At 45.9% G+C, this 15,077-nt stretch overlaps 1 protein-coding gene across 1 annotated transcript in view; it reads left to right on the top strand.

The window, feature by feature from the left end:
• LOC146334899 (uncharacterized) overlaps positions 1 to 15,077 on the top strand; it is a 112,716-nt gene that overhangs the window by 48,974 nt on the left and 48,665 nt on the right. The window contains exons 10-16 of the mRNA XM_084823321.1: positions 28 to 196; positions 928 to 1,106; positions 2,216 to 2,359; positions 4,086 to 4,247; positions 5,033 to 5,148; positions 8,454 to 8,497; positions 11,580 to 11,683. Coding sequence (XP_084679447.1) covers positions 28 to 196; positions 928 to 1,106; positions 2,216 to 2,359; positions 4,086 to 4,247; positions 5,033 to 5,148; positions 8,454 to 8,497; positions 11,580 to 11,683 — 918 coding nt within the window. The remainder of the gene's footprint in view (positions 1 to 27; positions 197 to 927; positions 1,107 to 2,215; positions 2,360 to 4,085; positions 4,248 to 5,032; positions 5,149 to 8,453; positions 8,498 to 11,579; positions 11,684 to 15,077) is intronic.

The following is a 15,077-nucleotide window of genomic DNA, read 5'->3' on the forward strand; positions in this document are numbered from 1 at the left end:
CCATAATTTCTCCTCTCCTTCTGACAGATATATGGAAATGTTCCCTGCATGTGTCCCTTCGCTGCAAATGAGCAGATGATCTTAGAGTCCAGCAAGAGCTTAAACATCCTTTATGTTTTCAATGGTACTTACGAACCCTACCTTATCTACCGGCTCTTTCCTCTGCAAATGGCATTTAAGCCAGTAACACCAAGAGGTAAATCATTTACAGCTAAAAACGATTGCAGACTTTCCGTTGCTTCCTCTAAGGGCCTGATAACCTTTGTCTTGTATCCTTTTCCCCCGCTCTGGGAATGGGAGAGGTAGTCAGGGACATAAGTTTGAATTAGTCCTTATCTGCTGTAGTCCTTAAAGCAGTTCTTTAAATGTGTTGTGTGCATGCAAATCAGAGAGGAGGAAAGAGTCCACACTTTTAACATTTCATCTCTCTTTGGGTTCTGCATGTGTTTTTATTTGTTATGTTTATACCCCGCCATTCCTCCAGTGAGGTTCAGGCAGCGTGCAGAGTTCCCCTCCTCTACTGCAGGATTCCTGCTTCCATAATCCCTGGCCAACATGGCTAATGGTCAGGGATGATGGAATTTGTAGCCAGCAACACTCCCATACAGGTTCCCCATTCCTGTTCTAGCTATATGATTTCAGGCAAAACCGCTGCCTTGTAAATTTGATCATTGGCACATCTATCCCAGTATTGTCTTAGGGACACAGCACAGGAAACTGAAACAGACCACAAACAGACTGATCTGTCTATTCATAGCATACACTGTGTTTGGAGCGGCTAGATGATGGCTAGATAAGGCACGAATACAGAAGCTGGCGAAATGATGTATTAGGTTCCACTCACGTTGGTGATTTTTAACGGGTTAACATGCAGAAAGCACAGCACCTTTCAGAAATGTTAGCGTGATAGTTTAATTTTAATTTTAGCAGAACACCCCTATGAATTAGCCATGTACCTGCATTCCTTACAAGGGAAGCTGTTTCCAACCTGGGCAAAGATCTTTGCCATGGCTGAATCAGTGATGAGCCTTCTGAAGAGAGAAGACATGGAATTCTTTGCTCATCTTCAACAGGCTTTCAAAAAGAATATCACCGTTGACCCTAAAGTACGTTCCTGCTTGATAGAGATCCCTTGTGGAGAGTAAGCTTTGTGTTCTATTTGGGCTTGGGGGGGGGTATGTGTGACCAGGATTATGGGTTCCTGAGTGCTCTCTGTGTGTCCCCTTAGCCAGGAAGAGGTATTGCGAGCAGCTTGATTAAACATACTTCCCCCATTCACATCCATCTACCAAACACACTTCCCTCCCATTCACACACAAACTTCCCTTCTTTCTCTCATACACCTAATCCATCCATTCATCTATTCACACTCTAACACCCATCTATACACCCACCCACGGAACACAGACCATATGTGCACACACAGCATACACCAACCCAATCAGCTGAGCAGTGGGGTGGGGGGAGCTCATAGGGAGGAAAGTGGGGGCAGGGGGTAAATAGGGAAGCAATACGTGGTTATTTCCAGTTGCACGTGCTTAGTTACAGAAGGGCATGGGACTACTTACTCCCTAAAAGGGATGGGCGAATGTGTTGGGTTCGATTCTGCTCAGTTTCTAAAGTGATCAAGGGACTGGAGCAGCTCCTCTATGAGGAAAGGTTACAGCATCTGGGACTGTTTCAGGACAAAGAAAAGGAAGGACGTCTTCACACAGCACAGAGTTCAGCTGTGGAATTCAACACTTCCACAAGATGTAGTGGTGGTCATCACTTTGGACGGCTTTAAAAGTGGATTGGACAAATTCATGGAGGAGAAGGCTATTGATGGCTACTAGTCCTGATGGCTATATGCTCCTTCCAGTATCAGAGGCAGTAAGCCTCTGCACACCAGTTGCTGGGGAACATGGGCGGGAGGGTGCCGTTGCACTCATGTTCTGCTTGCGAGTTTCCTGTGGGCAGCTGGTTGGCCACTGTGTGAACAGAATGCTGGACTAGATGGACCCTTGGTCTGATCCAGCAGGGCTCTTCTTATGTTCTCATTTTTCCAACATAAAGTTCATTCTGTCCCATTTCCTCATTAGTTTGCCATTTTCCCCCAAAGCGTCCGCACAAACATTTGTACATACTTTTGTCCACATTTTTCCTAATATACCCTCTCTTCTATCTTATGGCCTGTATATTCTGCCACAAAATCTGTCCTTCTTTTCTTCTTTAGGATTTCTTGGTGGAGCTGATACTTCAAGAAAAAGGCGGCGCTCAAGGAACTTGCACATTTGAAAACGAATTCCAGCCAAGGCTGAACATAACCAAGGAGCTGTTGGCCAGCCCAGTCATTTTCCTCAGGAAGTGGATGGGGGAGGTAAAGAAATAAAGATGCAGTAATCTCTTTTGGTTTCAGTGAAGACATACTAAATATAATGTGTTCATTGGGCCGCCCTTTGCAGCTGAAAACATTTCCGGGTGGTCCAGATATGTTTCAGAATGTCCATGCTGGTTGGGGATGATAGGAACAGTAGTCCAACACATCTGGAGGGCAGGAGGTTGAGGAAGGGGAGCTTTAGTCCTTATGGAGAAATTCCTCCCAAAATACTTCGCATGGCGATGTTCCTCTAGCACTCTGAAGTGCATCTGCTGTAGCAGCTTTGAGCCACAAGGGGGCACTCCCATCGACACATGACTAACCCGAACGTGAGGTCTAGTTTAGTGGATTTTAAACTCCCTTCCATCATCTAGTGATACAGAACAGGGAGAAACGTCCCGTCCCCCCCGCCCCGCCAACTCTCTTCCCTCATTGACTAGCCTGTTGAGAAGCCCCTGTTTGTTGTAGAGGATTTGGAGGGCACATTCTAAGGCAGCAGTTCCCAGGGTGCCATGAGAGAGCTGCTGATGTGTGCCACGAGAAATGACTGGATCAAATAATGAAAGGCTGCTGCGATCCTTACAGTGCTGCCCACAGAGTGAAGTTGCTCGCTGTGTCTCTGCTTGTGATTTGACACCCTGCCCTTGCCTCATTCCACTCTGCTAGGGGACAACTGATTGTGCTGCGTCCCAGCATTGGGTGCACAGTTGGATCCAGCCAGCTGCTACCCGTGCATAGGCACAGCAGAATAATCCATGTAAGAAGGAGGCTGCCTGCTACGACTCTGCATGATTCCTTCCTCTGACCTCGCTTCCATCCTTGGTGCTTGGTGCAGGGAATTCTACCCATGACTCTGCATCATATGCGATTGGACAATGAGGCAGAGTTGCAGCAGAACTACCTGCCCTCAGAAGAGGCTGCTTGGTGTGTGTCTGCATGATTTACCACTTTGGCTTTACCCCTTCCAATTAGCTTCCTCTGAGATGATGCGATTCCGTCTTGCCTTGATGTTGGAGCATTTGAGTCTGTCTTGCTTCCACAAGCAGAGACTCAGAGTTACTTGCCTTCAGAGGAAATGTGTCCAGAACAGTGACTCATACTGAAACACAGAAGTGGGGCTGTCTCTTTGGGCCGGTCATTCTTGTGCTCGCAAACTCTAAAACAGGGGTGCAGACCCTGAGGCCTGGGGGTCCCAATCTGGCTCGCTGGATGTTCCTCAGATGGCCATGCCCCCTTCCCATTTCCCCCACCCACCAATCGCTTGATGGTTTCCCAGCTTGTGTGCTGTTTTTTCCCCATCCTAAAAGACTGAAATGCCTCTCTTAAGGATTTGTCACTGGCAGCAAAAGCTTTCGGGTGCAATCCTGTGCAGGTTTAGACAGAAGTCCTACAGCTGGCTGGGGATTGCTGGGAGTTGTAGGACTTCTTTCTGTCTAAACTTGCATAGGATTGCGCCCTTAAGCTAAAATGTGATGGTATTTTTGCCCCCTTCCATTTGCCTTTGGCCCCACCCACCACTGGAATGAGACTTCTGAGGGCTTCTCAGAAATGGAATTCAGCTCTCGGAGTGAAAGAGGTTCTGCACCCTTGATTTAAATAGCAAGCCTTTTCTGGATGTTGAAGTAACTCCTGCCTCCAGTGTGAATTCAGGAAGAAAAGGTGCCTCCACCATGAGATGTTGGGGAATGCTGGCTCCCATATAGTTCATCCCTGCTGTTTTGCACAGGGCTTTGTTGGTGTGCTGAACTTGCCAGCTGTGCTGTTGATCTGGGATCAGTTATTCATGCAAGACTGGGACCCAGGAGTGATGCAGGATTTCTGTGCCTCCATCCTTCTGTTGTTAAAGGATTCATTCATGGCAGCTGATGACTACGGAGCAATTCGAGAGGTGTGTTGCTTGTTCATTATTGTTATTTTATTTATTACAGTTCTATATCACCCATTAGCCAAAGTTCTCTGGGCAGTTCACAAAAATTAAAAACCTAAAATACAACATGATAAAACATCATGGAGAGAGCAGTCCTATGGTCACTGGGCGAGCATCCCAGGCACCATAGGATACTTTAGAATCAGGCCTCTAAGGTCAGAGACAGTGCTCCGGAGATGCTCTGGACAATGCTCTGGCCTTGGAAGGGAGAGTCAGAGATCCAATCCCCCACCTCATCACAGCCGGTGCAGACAGAACCACGCTCTCTGCCTCTCCGAGGTCAGAAACTCAATGTCGGAGAGGGGGAAAATGCGGGAGGGGAGGAGACTGGAGAGGCCAGGATACAATTTATCCTGAGCCAGCCTGTCTAGCGAAAAATCAAAGAACCGAGGGCAGGGAAGCAAAGATTGACTTTGCCGCTCCTCCCACCCTACCAGCTTCAGCCCAGCAGAGCATAGGAATCTTGGAAGCTTCCGAGCCCAGCAACCTCTGAGCAGCGAGGGCACAATCAATAGGATTGCACCCATAAAAGCTTTAAAAGTTTAAATACAGAATAAAACCAAGGTAAAAACCAAAATAAAAGTCAGCTGCATTGACAAGGTAGGTATGTAGCAACAGCCACAGGAATGAAAGCTTTTGTTTCAAGCCACAAAGTGGCCTTGCATTCTATGAAATTTTAATATCTGATTTGAATCATGCAGAATCTTTAAATCACACACACCCTCTCTCTCCCCACTCCCTTGCAGGTCTTTCTGTCTTGTGCTTCTCATCTTCTCACAGCCGATATTCAGAGGGCCTGGATTCACTTGCAGCAAGGGGGTTTGCCTGCTGACATTGCGGGACTTAACAGGCTGAATCAAAGGTAGAGGGCTCCCTTGTTAAAAGATACAAATGAGACCAGGCGGCCAGATTATATGCCAGCCCTGCTCCAACCTTGCACCCACCAGATGTGTCGAAGTACAGCTTCCACCATTCCCAGCCAGAGTGGCCAATGACCCTTCTGGTTGGGGATGATGGGAGTTGTAGCTGAACATATCAGGAAGGCACCAGGTTGGGGAAGGCTAGTATGCGCCATTGGAGATGGCAAGAGAAAGGGCTGTGACTCAGTGGTAGCGCACCTGCTTTGCATGCAGAAGGTTCCAGGTTCAATCCCCGGTATCTCCAAGTAGTGCTGGAAAAATTCCTGCTTGAAACCCTGGACAGCTGCTGCCAGTCAGTGTCAACAGTATTGGGCTAGATGGTCCAATGGTCTGACTCAGTATACAGCAGCTTCCTCTGTTCCAAGGTGTCGAGGGGGCAACACAGAAACAAAACACCCTTCAACGTGGTGGCTATCCTTTATGGATAATTAAGCTTATAGGAGGGACGTGGTTGGGGTTTATCAAATTGTGCATGATATGGAGAAAGTGGATGGAGAAAACTCCCCTCCCTGCCAACCGCCCTATCTAATAACACTAAAAAAGTGGAGTTAATGTGATGAAATTGGTTGGCAGTAGATTCAGGAGGGACAAAACAGAGTGTTATCACAGCACTTAACTAATGTGTGGAATTTGTTACCAGAAGATGCACTGATGGCCACTACCTTGGATAGATGGCTTTAAAAGTGGATAGGACTAGGGATGGGGGAGACATTTGTTCAGTCCATATTTTGATGTGAAGATTCCTAATTTCATACTTTCGACCCACTCCGTGAACCAGACGTCAGCTATCCTTCAAAATTCGCACTCTTCTGAAAGGGACTTCTCCAATCCAAAAATGCTAGCATTCTCTAGCATTGTTTAGAGAAAACAATGTGCAGATACGCATTATATTAGGAAAACTGCGTGCAAAAAATGTATATATTAGGCAAAAATGCATACAAAAATGCATGTATGTGCACAACAGTGGTTATAAATTTCCATGCAAACTTTAAAAACAAAATAACCTCAGTGTTTAGAATGAAGCAAACTTAAGACTGGAGAAATTCTCAAAGTTCAAGACAAACTGAATCTTATGATTGGAAAAATGAGAAACCGAAACTGTCCTAGATTGGACCATTCGCAGAAGAGGAGGACAATTACTATTAGTCATGATGGCAATATGCAACTTTCCCCAACCTGGTGTCCTCCAGATGTGTGGGACTGCAAATCCCATCATTCCCAGCCAGCATGGCCAATGATGGGAGCTGTAGTCCAGTACATCTGGAAGGCACCAGGTAGAGGAAAGCTGGCTATATGGAATGTAAAAGTACCTCCAAATACCAGTTTCTTGGGAGAGACAGCAGGGAAAGACTATTGTCATCCTCTCCCCATGCTTGGAAGCTTCCCAGGGGCACCTGGTTGGCTGCTGTGGCAAGCTGGATGCTCGAGTACACAAGACTTTGGGCCTGATTCAACAGGGATCTTCTTGCACTCTCAAAATCTCAGAAAAAACACTCAGACACTGCAGTGGGCATGGTTCATCTTGATCAGGCCCACTCTCCACCAGGGCATCCAGATGATGGAGGTCAGTCTTTCAGGAGATCACAAAGAAGAGAAACAAGTTCTGAAGATGCAAGATTGAATTTATTGTGAGAAGCCCAATGCGTTTCGGCCTTTTTTTCTTATTTTAGGCCTTCTTCTGGGGGCTGTAACCTAAGTGATGATAAAATTTACAAGTAGGGCAACACATAATTAAAACAGTACTGTAATACAAATTGCTAATATTATGTATGTATTAGACCCTGTGGCAATTTGTATTACAGTACTGTTTTAGTTAGGTGTTGTCCTATTTGTAAATTTTATCATCATTTATGTTACAGCTCCCTGAAGAAAGCCTAAAATAAGGGAAAAAAGGCTGAAACGCATTGGGTTTCTCACAATAAATTCAATCTTGCATCCTGCGAACTTGTTTCTCTTCTTTGTGATCTATCTTGGATGCTCACCTGCTTCTGTTTTCTTAATCTTTCAAGAGACCAATATCATGTTGTAGACAGGAGTGGTGTGTCCTGCATTAAAGGATGCTGGGTTGACTAAGACACCCCCAGAGTCACCCAGTCTTAGATACCTTACAGTTCTATTTTGGGATTCTGAATGAAGGCCCTCGTGCCAACCACAGCTCTCCTGGTCCACACCATCTTTTTGCCCACCAGATCCAGTGGTGCCAGCAGGGAAGGACCTTGGAGCACATGTCCGGGGCCCCTCTCACTAAAAGCAGCCAGGCTGGCTTACCACATTCTACTACAGAACTGGAAGGGCCAATAGAAGGGATCATAGCATTTGGAGGGACCTGTCAGTACAAATCATAGATATGACCATCTGAAGAGCTGTCCTTGCCCATAAGACCTTTAAGCCTTAAGGAGGTTGGACTCGATGGCCTTGTAGGCCCCTTCCAACCCTACTATTCTATGATTCTACTATTCTATGGTAAGCCCAGAGTCTAAAATTACCTAACTGTATCACTGATTAGAGTCAGTGGTGTTGAACGTCTTTCAGCCCATGGGCTGAATTCCATTTCAGAGAAGCTCTCTGGGACTGCATTCCAATGATGGGCAGGGCTGAAGGCAAAAAGGGGCTGGCCCCCGAAGTACCAGCATATTTAAGTTTAAAGCTCCTACTGGCAGTAACTAAGCCTTAGGGGAGGCATTTCAAATCTTTAGGACGGGGAAAAAATGCATAAAAGCCGGGAAACCACCAAACCATCAGTAGTTGCGTGAAAGCGGAAGGGACCAGGGGAAGGGGTGTGGCCAGCTGGGGAAATTTGGCTCCGGACTGGAGGTTCCTCATCCCTGGATTAGACCTTCCTCATCCCTGGATTAGACCTTCCTCATCATGCTGAGAAAATGCCTTGCACAACCACCTCACATTTAACTTATAAATTAAGGAGAGCAATTCTAAATCCTTCAGCTGTAATGAATATTTTATACTGAGAAATTATGCGTGCCTTTCTGTGCTGTGTGCAGAAACTGTTTTGCGGTGTATATTTTTATTTATTTTTAAAATAGAACTGCCTGACTATGTTGTTTTTGCTTTTGTTTTTTGGGGTGGTTCCCCCCCCCCTTACCAGGCTGCAAGATAACTTTAATGAGCAAAAGTAATTAAAATAAGAATTTAGCTCTGATTGTTGCCTGCTGCCCCCCTCCCTCCGTGCACTGAGAAAGGAGGAACTAAATTATGAAAACCCACTAATTAGCATTATTTGCATGTGCAGGCTGCTTGTGGGTCCGTCTCCTCTGAGGCATGGCTCAGCGGAAGGTACGTAACTTCTGTTTATTCTAGGTTGATGCTAATATTGAAAAGCGTCAAGAAGAGCGTGTAGAAGGTTAGACATCCCTGTGGATCACAGTAACCAGCATATCTTAAAAGAGATTTCAAATACTATGAAAAGCACGGCTTATTCTACCAGATCCCGAGGCAGTTTGTAGGAGTGCAAAGATCTTTATTAGAAGATTTCCTCCTAATAAAGATTTTGGACTCCGTCAGAAAACCTCATGATATGTGGTGTCCTAGAAATGTTGTAAAACCGTGCCTTCCTGTTCTCGTCCTCTCTAGCATGATATCCTGGAACTGCTGGACCAGATGTTAGTGGGAAACTATGAGACTTCTTCTAATTAGGTTATTACAGGTGGGACCTGCGACAAATTCTTGCAGCATATTCTCACTTCCTAACAGGTGTGCTCCTGTGTATGGTGCCAGCCAGCCATGCCCTCTTCCAGCGAACCATTCCATTTTCTCCCCCCACTCCCCATCTTTTCCAGCTGACACTTCACATTCTGTGGTTACTGAGCATGCTCAGTCCTTACTAGTCTGTTTCTTGCCAGGTTAGGTTTGTTTGTTTGTTTACTTGTGGAAACTTTGGGGTGCTGCCTTAGGAATGTTCTACCACATCCCTTCCCTGTATTTTCAGATTTTAAAAAATATATACATCTGTAGCTCCTTTGCTTCCTGTAGATAGAAAAAGCTTTCAGGCTATACTCTGCCCAATTGTTCACTAAGAAGCAAAGTGGCTCCAGGGTCAGCCCTACCATTAGGCAGAGTGAGGCAATTGCCTCAGCCGGCATATGCTGGGAGCCAGCAGGCCCCTGGCCCTCCCAGACACACCCCTCTGTTGGAGTGTAGAGCTGTTTGTGCTACACGACCTGTCCTGCACCTGTTCTGCAGCTAGCCTACTACCCTCAGGTGGGTAGATGTTTTGGATGTCTAGTCCCAGAAGCCCCTGCCAGCATCGCCAGTGGTCAGGAATGCTGGGAGTTGAAATTAAAAACATCTGGAGACCTACTTTTTGCCAACTCCTGCAGTAGAGAACATTGTCCCATCTGTTGAATAATAGGAACCACTCCGCATGCTTCCAGACACTAAGGGGCAATAGAGAATGTGTGCTGCATCAACATCCGCTTCTCTTGTTCATCCCCCTTTGAGTTCTGTAGCTTAATCAGTTCCTTTTTCCTGCTCCCTCCCCTTCCTCTTCTGTCTTCCTCCTCCTCTCTCTGCCTCTGCAGCAAGCAACATGTGGCCTCTCCAGAGGGGAAGCAAGTAACTGTATCTCATGCCTTCACTTACTTACTCTCATGCACCCAGCATTAGGGGTGCTTGTAGTTAAACAGTCTTAGATTGCCTTCTCTGACAATGTGTATAAAAGCACTAATAAAGTAAATTGATTTTAACTTCTTCTAAATTGGCTCTAGCCTGCGTTTATTGCCTCCAATACGAAATACTGTGTTGCTGCGCTTTTTCTATATAAAGCAACTCTGCTGTAAGTCGCATCAGACTTTCTAGCACCATCTCCAGTGTTGAAGTAAAATTCAACTGCCAGTCCAGTTTGCTTTTGTGCATGGAATAGGTGAGAGAGGGATACGGTTTCACACCTTGGATAACTCCTTCTGGCTGGTTCTGACTGAAACCCAGAATAGATTCACAGCCCCACCGAAATCAGAGCTACCGGCCTCCGCTGGTTAAATGGGATGATCAATTTTTAAACCTTATTTGTTATATTTAATGCAATAGGATTGCTAGATTCAAAGCTGGAGAACATTGATATACCTCTAAGTCTCCAAATGTGGCAGGAGATAAAAGCAGGCATGGCTTCACCTGCCCATTCCCTCCCCGGACCTGTCATCCACTTATCCCCCTCTTGTTGTGTGGCTTACCTGGAGCCCTGATCCATTACAGCAGGTTGGTGAATGGGGGTGGTGGGGCAGGGGGAGGACAGCAGGGCTGATGAGGGACAGGCAAGAGAAGCTGCAGCTGCCGTTATCTCCTGCCACATCGGGAGATTTAAAAGTGTATGGATGCTCTCCGGCTTCAACCTAGCAACCCAAGTTAAATACGTTTAAATGTACAAGTGGAACCTGCAGCAAACTCTCAATAACTTTCAGTATACAAGGGGAAGCTATTCAGGATTCTAGCCAGCAGCAGTGCTCTTTTTCTGGATATCCCATTGCATTCTTGCCCCCCTCCTGTTCTCTTCCCACCCCCCGCCCACCCCAACAGGACAGTCAGTATTCTATGGCCACTGAATATTCTCAGTCCTTACTGAACTGTTTTTGAGGACCTTCCTCTGTCCCCTGGCCCCTAGAGTTTTTTCCCTATTTTTTTTTTTTAATCTGCAAACCTTTGCATGCCCCCAGGCCTGCCAATACCTCCCTCTTGTGCATGGAGGAGGATGTCTTGACTGCATATGGACTTGAGGAATATGTTTAGTATATACGAGTAGGATATCTGTATTTTACCTGTTGCTGTTGTTTCCTTAAGAATATATAAACTGCTTTGCAATTTGTTCAATGAAAAGCAGTATATAAATATTGCTGCTGCTTCTATTATTATGTATTATTAAACAATGAAAAGCAAAGATAGCTGGGTTGACCAAGAGAAACATTCCAAAAGAAAAATGCTCAAATCCATATTAACACTTTACTTACTTACTTACTTATTTACTTACTTATTTTTAAAACTTGTTGCATTTCTTTACCGCCTGCCAGCCAAAGCTCTCTGTGTGGTTCACAAAGTAAAGGTTGCAACTCAAAGTCTACTAAATACTGTCCATGCCTTTGAGCTCTTCGAAATTCTTCATCAGGCAAGATGGCTAAGACTATAACCAAATGCAGACTTCATTACTTTTACATCAGCCGCTTTTTTCCTCTCCCTCCCCCCATTGTTGTGTTATTTACCATCTTGACTGAGGAAGAGTTCTGAAGAACCTGAAAGCTTCTTCATTATTTTGAAGACCATTGAGTTGGTCTGATACAGGGGCCCTTGGCAAGTGCCTGACCATGCCTACTCTTGACCCTGGCCGTGCTTGCATTGGCTAATGGTAATTTTTGACATCTCATTTTGACAGCTGGAAAAATGCATTTCGGCTTTAGGGAAATCTCACCAACTGGAGTGAAGGATATTTTATTGACGATCGTTTTACCAATTCCTCAAGCTGAGACACCCCACGCTGTAAGTAGTACATTAATTATATGGGCAAGGTAATAACCTTTAATTTGCAAATGGAAAAGGTTGGGTGATGAGAAGACTTGAGAGAAATAATCTGCTTTGAGCAAAGCTCTGCACAGCCATTGCTTGTAATGTTATATTTAAGCTTAATATTTTAGTTCATTTTATTTTTATTTAATGGCCATGTGTTTTGAGACGATGTTTGACTGAACAAAGATGTGTCATATGTAGATTTTTTGCTTAATTCTTTAGAAGATAATTTAACATGTTAAAATACTCTTGGGACCTGGGAATGAAGATCTACCTGCCCCCTTCAGCTGTGCTTCAGAGCAGGGGCAGATAGAAAGTAGATCTCCGGACTTTTTGTACTTCCACTCTCAGCATTCCTGACCATTGGCTATGCTGGCGGGGGCTTCTGGGATTTGAGGTCCAAAACATCTGGAGAACTACTTTCTTCCCACCCCTGCTCTAGAGAAACCATCTCCTTTCTTACTTACCTCTTGCGGCACCTCTTTAACACGTAGGCATTTAGCAGGTGACTGCCTAAAAACGCATTGTCCTTTAGATGGCTTTTTGGACTCGGTATCTGTGGTGTAGTATGGGTGTTTTGGGGTTTAAAAATGATACTGCATTTACAAATGGCAGAATTAGATCTAATGTGCTTAAGTCTGGGGTGGCGAATCTCTTTCAGCCTGAGGACCAAATTCAGTTTTGGAGAGGCTAGGGGCAGGGGATTCCAGTGATAGGTGGGGCCAAAGCAAAGGAGGCTGGCCCAAAGTCAAAAGGCGTGCGGCCAAAAATACCAAAAAATACCGGGATATTTTAACGCTCTTACTGCCATTAACTAAGCCTTAGGAGAGGCATTTCTACCTTTTAGAAATGGGATGGGTGGCTAAGTGGGAAATAAGCCACCAAACGTAACCTTAAGTGGGAAATAAGCCACCAAACCTAATCGGGAAGCCACCAAACATAAACCTTAAGTTACAGGGAGGGTAGATTTTGGTTGAACATTAGGAGAACCGTCTTTACTGTAAGAGTAGTTTGGCAATGAAACCAGTGACCAGCTGAGGTGGTGGGGATTTTCAAGCATAGGCAGCAAAAAGGGAATATTATGCTGCCTCTTATCGTGTCTGCAGAGCGCTGTCCCAGGAGGCTGTTCCAAGTGGTCCGGAGCCTGGTTGGTCCAGTTGCTCCGGAACCGCTGGAGCATTCTAAGGCCTCCTGTGAGGCTTTGGCAAGGCACTTTGCAGATAAAATTGATCGGATTAGGAGTGTTACTCTGTGCACTCTGGATACAGTTAGTGAGCAAGAGGCGGCCTGTGGCAAACCGGTTTTGTGGGATCGGTTCCAGCTTCTTCCTTCTGATGAAGTGGACAAGGTGCTTTCATCTGTAAAGCTGTCCACCTGCTTACTTGATCCTTGCCCATCTTAGCTCATTATGGGCTGCAGATAGAGACTGGGTGAGGGGATCAGGGCGGTGGTGAATGCCTCCCTTGAGGAGGGAGTGATGCCATCAGCCCTCAAGGAGACAGTGATAAGACCGCTCTTAAAGAAGCCCTCCTTGGATCCTCAAGTTCTGAACAACTTTCGCCCAGTCTCGAATCTGCCATTTTTGGGCATGGTGATTGAGTGGGTGGTGGCGATGCAGTTGAAGGCACACTTGGAAGAAACCGATTATCTAGACCCATTTCAGTCAGGCTTCAGGCTTGGGTATGAAACAGCCTTGGTCACCTTGGTGGATGATATGAGGAGGGCTCTGGATAGGGGTGAATGCTCCTTCCTTGTTCTCCTCGACCTCTCAGCGGCTTTTGATAGCGTTGACCGTGGTATCCTCCTGGACCGCCTGGAGAGTTGGGCATTGGGGACACCATATTGCGGTGGTTCCGGTCCTTCCTCTCTGGCAGGTGCCAGAGGGTAGCACTGGGAGAAGAGGTTTCAGACCCGTGGCCACTCACTTGGGGGTGCCACAGGGTTCCATCCTTTCTCCGATGCTATTTAACATCTATGTGAAGCTGCTGGGGGCTATCATCAGGAGGTGTCATCAATATGCGGATGACACGCAGCTCTACCTCTCATTCAAATCTTCACCAAGGTTGGCCGTAGAATCCCTGTCCAAATGTCTGGAGACGGTGAGTGGCTGGATGGGGAGGAATAAGCTGAAGCTGAAGCTGAACTCTGACAAGACTGAGGTACTTTTGGTGGGAGACAAGAGGAGGCTGGGGGATGTCGACCTGGTGTTGAATGAGGTACAGCTACCCTTGAAAGACCGGGTCTGCAGCCTGGGGGTCATTTTGGACTCTCAGCTGTCCATGGAGGCTCAGGTGTCAGCTGTGAGCCGGACAGCGCTGCATCAATTCCATCTGATACGGCAGCTGCACCCCTTCCTTCCCGACCATCTGCTCCCATCGGTAGTACATGCCCTGGTCTCCTCTTGTTTAGACTGCTGTAATGCGCTCTACGTGGGGTTACCCTTGAAGACGGTTCGGAAGCTGCAGCTGGTACAGAATGCGGCGGCTCGCCTGATTAAAGGCAGCCTCTGGCGAGATCACATCACTCAAGTGCTGAAGGAGTTGCATTGGTTACCAGTTGTTTTCCAGGCCAAATTCAAGGTGTTGGTTTTTACCTTTAAATCCCTATATGGTTCCGGCCCAGCCTATCTTAAGGAGCGCCTCCAGCAACACCAGACAGGCCGCTCAACAAGATCAGCCTCGGATGGCCTTCTCTCTGTCCCATCAGCCAGGACAGCTAGGCTGGTGAGGACGAGGGAGAGTGCCTTTTCTGTGGTAGCCCCCACTCTGTGGAACTCCCTCCCTAGGGAACTCCACCATGCCCCCTCTTTAATGAGCTTCTGCCATGCATTAAAACCATGGTTGTTCAGGCAGGCATTTGGGGTGGGTTAGGGTATTTTAAGAAAATGTTTTTATTGTAGAATTTTATTGTTTTAAACTGTTTTATTATATGCTTGTACATTGCCCAGAGTGGCTGGGTGACCAGCCAGATGGGTGATTAATAAATTTAATAAATAAATAAAATAAATGGGTTGGACAGCCATCTGTTGGGGATGCTGTAGCTCTTTGATTTCCTGCATTGAGGAAAGGGTTGGGCTATAAAGCTCCTCCGACTCTGTGATTTTAAAATGTCATTTTAGTTTCATTTGAAATTGAAGTAGACTTGGTAAGCTTCTAAAAGGACCCTAGGAACCCCCAAAACGTGGTTTGAAACCTACCAGTTTCTTTCTAGTATTTGTGTATATATAACAATTTATCCTTAGTTTGGTGATTACATGTTACATTCTAGCAGGATGAAATGCAGATATGTCCTTTTGGTAATACAATCACAGGTAGATTCTGGAAAATGTTTTTTTTTCATGATTAATTAAATTGATCTGCGGAGTGAC

This window comes from Heloderma suspectum, chromosome 16, assembly GCF_057233095.1.
Source record: "Heloderma suspectum isolate Gila_16-S chromosome 16, 16-S_ref, whole genome shotgun sequence".
Classification (NCBI taxonomy): Eukaryota; Metazoa; Chordata; class Lepidosauria; order Squamata; family Helodermatidae; genus Heloderma; species Heloderma suspectum.